General features: G+C 42.7%; 1 protein-coding gene across 6 annotated transcripts; it reads left to right on the forward strand.

Annotated features, from left to right (window-relative positions):
• Positions 1 to 283: 283 nt before the first annotated feature.
• On the forward strand, positions 284 to 4,715 carry LOC104600844 (1-aminocyclopropane-1-carboxylate oxidase homolog 1-like). 6 transcript variants are annotated; one of them, XM_088901159.1, is made up of 6 exons: positions 284 to 1,040; positions 1,244 to 1,527; positions 1,986 to 2,565; positions 3,188 to 3,512; positions 3,614 to 3,861; positions 4,019 to 4,715. In XM_088901159.1, exons 3-6 carry the CDS (start codon positions 2,018 to 2,020, stop codon positions 4,047 to 4,049), a joined length of 1,152 nt encoding a protein of 383 aa, XP_088757285.1. In that variant the 5' UTR covers positions 284 to 1,040; positions 1,244 to 1,527; positions 1,986 to 2,017; the 3' UTR covers positions 4,050 to 4,715. The 6 variants fall into 6 exon arrangements, with proteins under 6 accessions (XP_088757285.1, XP_088757286.1, XP_088757284.1 ...); XM_088901160.1 differs by having other exon boundaries at positions 1,307 to 1,527; XM_088901158.1 differs by lacking the exon at positions 1,244 to 1,527.
• Positions 4,716 to 4,934: the final 219 nt, after the last annotated feature.

The following is a 4,934-nucleotide window of genomic DNA, read 5'->3' on the forward strand; positions in this document are numbered from 1 at the left end:
CGCAGATCCTCCCACAAGTCTTTCACACTCTCCGTATATGATATAGTGATTCACAAGGTTGGTTCGATTGTGTTGAAAATCCATACAACCAGCATTGAATTTACCATCCACCAATCTTCGATATCGGTCGAATCATCTGTTGGTTTATCCAACTTTCCGTCAATGAACCCGAGCTTTCTCTTTGCTCTGAGGGCGTTCCTCATAGATCTAGCCCACTCCTCGTAGTTATCACCTTTCAATTGGACAGGTGAAATGATCAGGGTTGTCAGACTGGTGCAAGTAGTATGGCGAGAATATGACCATGTCCCTCCCTGCACCTTTCCTACTGTCTTCTCCACCGGTCATGGTGGAAAAACTGTTGACGGCACTCTCGCGCCGCTTGTTCCTCCTGTGATCGCAGAACTTCTTAGCTTCAGAGATGGAACCGTTTCACAAGGATTTCGTCCGATGCGGGGTTGCTTCGCCCAAGAAGAGTGCAGCGAACAGTTACAGGTGCGCCGCTGCTCTGTTTCTGTTTGTCGACAGAGAGACGACGACAACGGTGCCTGAAAATGGCACTCTCGCGCCGCTTGTACCTCTTATGATCGCAGACCTTCTTCGCTTCGGAGACCGAACCGTTTCACAGGGCTTCGTCCGATGGGTTGCTTCGCCAGGAAGAGTGCAACACACAGTTACGGGTGCGCCACTGCTCTGTTTTCGTTTGCCGACAGAGGAACGACGACAGACCTTCCTCTTCTATTTCTCGAAGGTTACGTGCAGATCTGGTTTCCCAATCAAAACGATGTCTTTGTTCTGAGGTTGTAGTGTTTGCCACCGGTGTGATTGTTCGGATAAACGCCAGAGGCCACTTTCTAGTACCTTGAAATCTTTGCCGATGATTAAATGGGCATTCAATCCGGTTTGTGGTTAGAGGGTTTTCTCTGATACGGTTGTTTAACAGGAAGAAAGTAATATCAATACCTTACCGTCGTCGAAGAAGATACTACATAGTGGTCATCGCGAGGGAAGGCAACACCCCCTTGTCGTCGCCGGAGAAGAAGGTAAAAAAATCGCTTTTTAACCATATTTTTTGCCCCTTTGGTTATGATTCTCTGTTGAATTTTTAGATCAGTTGTCTTGTGTTGTCCATTCGTTAGACATACAAAAATCCCATGGTTTCTTTGTCTTCTTTAGTCTTGTTTAGTCGATAGATGTAGATTATTTTGGGTTTAGACATCTTCACTTTTTCTTGATTTTCGGATAGGAATAGCAATGCATTTTATGGTGGACGATGGAGACTGAACAGGGGATGGGGGGGCTTGAACAGGGGATCACGGTTGTCGTCGCCAAGGAGCTTCAATAGTGGCTCACGGTGGACGGTGGAGACTGAATGGAGAAATTCAACAGTTGCTCACGGTTGACGGTGGACACTGAAAGGAGATCTCCAACAGTGGTTCGTTGACGGCAAGTTTGAACCTGGGAGATCGTTGATGGCGAGTTTGAACTTGGGAGATCGTTGACGGCGAGCTTACTGTGAGATCACTGATGGTGAACTTCGGTGTCCTTGTTCCCCTTCCCTTTTTCCCTTCGACTGTATTAACACTCAAACACAATGGGCGAAATGGTCAATAAGTATAGAAAAGGGTAATTTTGCCATTTTAAAAAAATTATTCACACTTGACATCACGTGATGTTATTGACTGACGGTCGACTAACGGGACTTATCAAAAACAAATTAAAAGTCCAAGTCTGCAAGATACTGCAGAGACACGTTTAAAAATTCGGAAATTGATAAGAGAGAGACAACCCTAAAAGTTCAGGATACTGTTCAGAATTTTTTCCTAAAGACAAAAAGACTACTTAACAATACTGGCCTGAGATTGTCAATGCTGTGAGTTTGGTAGAACTTCCATGCCTGTCTGTTTCATCTTTTTAGCAACTTTCTTTTGATCTCTAGGGTCTGTTTCTTTCTAAGGGCGATTGTCTTCCTCCATCTCCTCGTCCAGATCTTCTAAACTCAGAAAAGAAATTGAGGAGGATGGTGGTCTCTGGCGATGGCGGAGATTCATCTGGAATACTGATAAAATCGGATTATGATCGGATGAAAGAATTAAAGGAATTCGACGACTCTAAAGCTGGCGTAAAAGGACTAGTAGACTCTGGCCTGGTGAAGGTTCCTCGTATATTCATCCACCCACCTGAAGAGTATGATGGTAGGTCAGTTTCCAATCAGACCCACTTCACAATTCCGGTCATAGACCTAGATGGCATCGGCAAAGATGCTATTCGACGCAGGGAGATTGTCGAGGAAGTTCGGAATGCATCAGAGATGTGGGGCTTCTTTCAGGTGGTGAATCATGGGATCCCTGTAAATGTTTTGGATGAGATGCTTCAAGGGGTGCGTGGATTCTACGAACAGGACATTGAAGTGAAGAAAAAGTTCTATACACGTGATTTGAGGCGCAGACTGGTGTATAATAGCAATAATCATTTGTATCAATCACCAGCAGCTAATTGGAGGGACAGTTTCTATTGCTTCATGGCTCCGGAGCCGCCTCAGCCCGAAGATTTGCCTGCTGTGTGTAGGTATGTCATGAACACAAAAATTAATAGACGACCTGGTACGTATCAAGCAACGATAAATGAGCCTTCCTATATAATTGATAATTTGATACAGCCAAGGATGAAATTCTTGTTTTTTTTTCTGATTATATCAACTGAAACGGAGCGACTCTAGAACAACCACGATCTCCGAAACTTCCCACGAGAGGCCACAACCAGAACAAATAGATTCAAGACCAAGCCTTCCAGGAATCTTACAACTCTTATCCTCTGATCATCTTGCCTCGGAGATAAACAAACATCTAATTCCGAAAAGTAAGCTACTCTCGTTCGAAGAGCCCTGGGCTAAAACCGTGGAATCAGGCTCTCCTGACACCCACCTCACTTCAGATGGGGTGGCTAACAGAGTCGGCCTAGCCCATTTTAGCATCTTCACTTCAGATGATATCTAAATGAACCTTCATATATAGAAAAAAAAAGTTTATCATGATTTTCATTTCTCTATGTTCTTGGTTCTATTTGCTCCCCTTTTTTAGATCATCTTGTGATAATTATAAGGTGGCCTAGATGGCTATTAATTATAATAACACCGTTAATCTTTCAGAACTAATTTTGGTATACTTTTATGTATATTCTTGAATTGTAGAGATATAATGCTGGAATACTCCAAACAAGTGAAAAAATTAGGGATTATCTTGTTTGAGTTGCTGTCAGAGGCTTTGACACTTAAGCCAGAACACCTGGTAGACATTGGGTGTGCCGAGGGGCATGCGTTGCTGGCCCACTACTATCCACCATGCCCAGAGCCGGAATTGACGATGGGTACCAGTAAGCATGCAGACATTGATTTCCTTACTGTGCTTCTACAAGACAAAAACATCGGTGGCCTCCAAGTCCTTCATGAAAAGCAGTGGGTCGATGTTCTGCCGATGCCTGGAGTTTTGATTGTCAATATTGGAGATCTTCTACAGGTAAGCTTTATGACTAATAACTACCCAAATTAGAATGAGTGTGATGCTTTTGCCGGTTCAGAGTTTCAGATTGACAATTTGTTTTGGGTTTCTACCTGCAGCTTATCTCAAATGATAGATTTAAAAGCGTAGAACACAGAGTACTCGCAAACCGCATCGGCCCCAGAGTATCGGTGGCGTGCTTTTTCACCACACCTGTAAATCAGGCATCCGGGAAGTTGTATGGGCCGATCAAGGAGCTGTTGTCAGAAGAAAATCCACCCATCTACAGGGAAATCACGGTCCAAGAGTATATTCAACACATCATTGCAAAAGGACTTGACGGGAACTCATTGACACGTTTCAAATTGTGAGCTTGACAATCATATAAATATGCTCCTTTTATCTGTATGGTTGGACTAGTATAGTATTTTGCTCAATTCGTGGTCAGACCTAAAGCTGCAAACTTTTGGTGAAAATCTTAAATTCATGTTCAAATGCATAAGTTGAAGGTCTTCGGTTTACAGGAAGATGTTCGGGCTCATGGAGGAACCTTAAACAAAAGCTGGATGATGCCAATCCACCTGTAGTGCCCGTCTAAGAGGGCTAAAGCACATGAACTTCTGGCTTTCGAGGCGGGGCCTCACACCTACAGCCCAGATTTTTTGCTGTTGGTCGGTATTTGAAGGGCTGTCTGCTTCACAGCTTATTTGAATAGCTCATCTGGAGCACTTAAAAGCAACTGAATCAGCTTAGGTCTTAAACTTTTAATCTTTAATTTAGTGCCTATTTGGGAGGGCTGGAGCACAACGGCTATTAGCTTTTTAAGGTGTTTTGCACATGGGCAGCCTAAAAGTTATGTAGAGAACCTAAATTGACTGAACCAGCTTAACTAAGTCTTTAGTTCAATCCTCCCAAACGGACCCTTAGTCAGATGGTTGACTGGCTATTGGCACTTCACATCCACTCCCATGCAATAGGTGTTGGGTTTGGAACAAGGGAATTATTTTATTAGTGAAGCTGTGGCCGGCCTAGGATGTGATTGGTAGAAGTAATTGATTAACCTGACTCATTTGGTCTGACATGGTGGGTCAGGTCTATCATCTATGGTTTTAGATTAATTCAGAACAATGTTTTAAATCAAGAAGGGTTTGTCAGCAAATCTTGTAGTTGGTTAATTTTCCAACCAGATTGAACTTTGCAGTTTGATGTCAAACATGATTTCTATAGCTTTACAAATTTAATGCGTTAGATTAGAAAAAAATGAAATAGATAAAGTAACATGATGTAACCCTTATTAATTACACCAAATGTATTTAGAAATTTAACAAAAGGTTGTCAATTGGGAGTTAACAGCGTTTTTTTTTTAATTGGGAGTTGGAGAAAAGGTTCTAAACTACTTTCGGCGTTTTTTTTTTAATTGGGAGTTGGAGAAAAGGTTCT

Source organism: Nelumbo nucifera, chromosome 3 (genome assembly GCF_055504915.1).
Source record: "Nelumbo nucifera cultivar China Antique chromosome 3, China Antique-T2T, whole genome shotgun sequence".
In the NCBI taxonomy this organism is placed as follows: Eukaryota; Viridiplantae; Streptophyta; class Magnoliopsida; order Proteales; family Nelumbonaceae; genus Nelumbo; species Nelumbo nucifera.

Excerpts from the sequence above, each read along its gene's own strand:
- LOC104600844 (XM_088901159.1), top strand. The coding sequence starts at position 2,018 with ATGGTGGTCTCTGGCGATGGCGGAGATTCATCTGGAATACTGATAAAA. Across the intron at positions 3,513-3,613 it reads ATATTGGAGATCTTCTACAG|CTTATCTCAAATGATAGATT; the intron begins GTAAGCTTTATG and ends TTCTACCTGCAG. Across the intron at positions 3,862-4,018 it reads TCATTGACACGTTTCAAATT|GAAGATGTTCGGGCTCATGG; the intron begins GTGAGCTTGACA and ends TTCGGTTTACAG.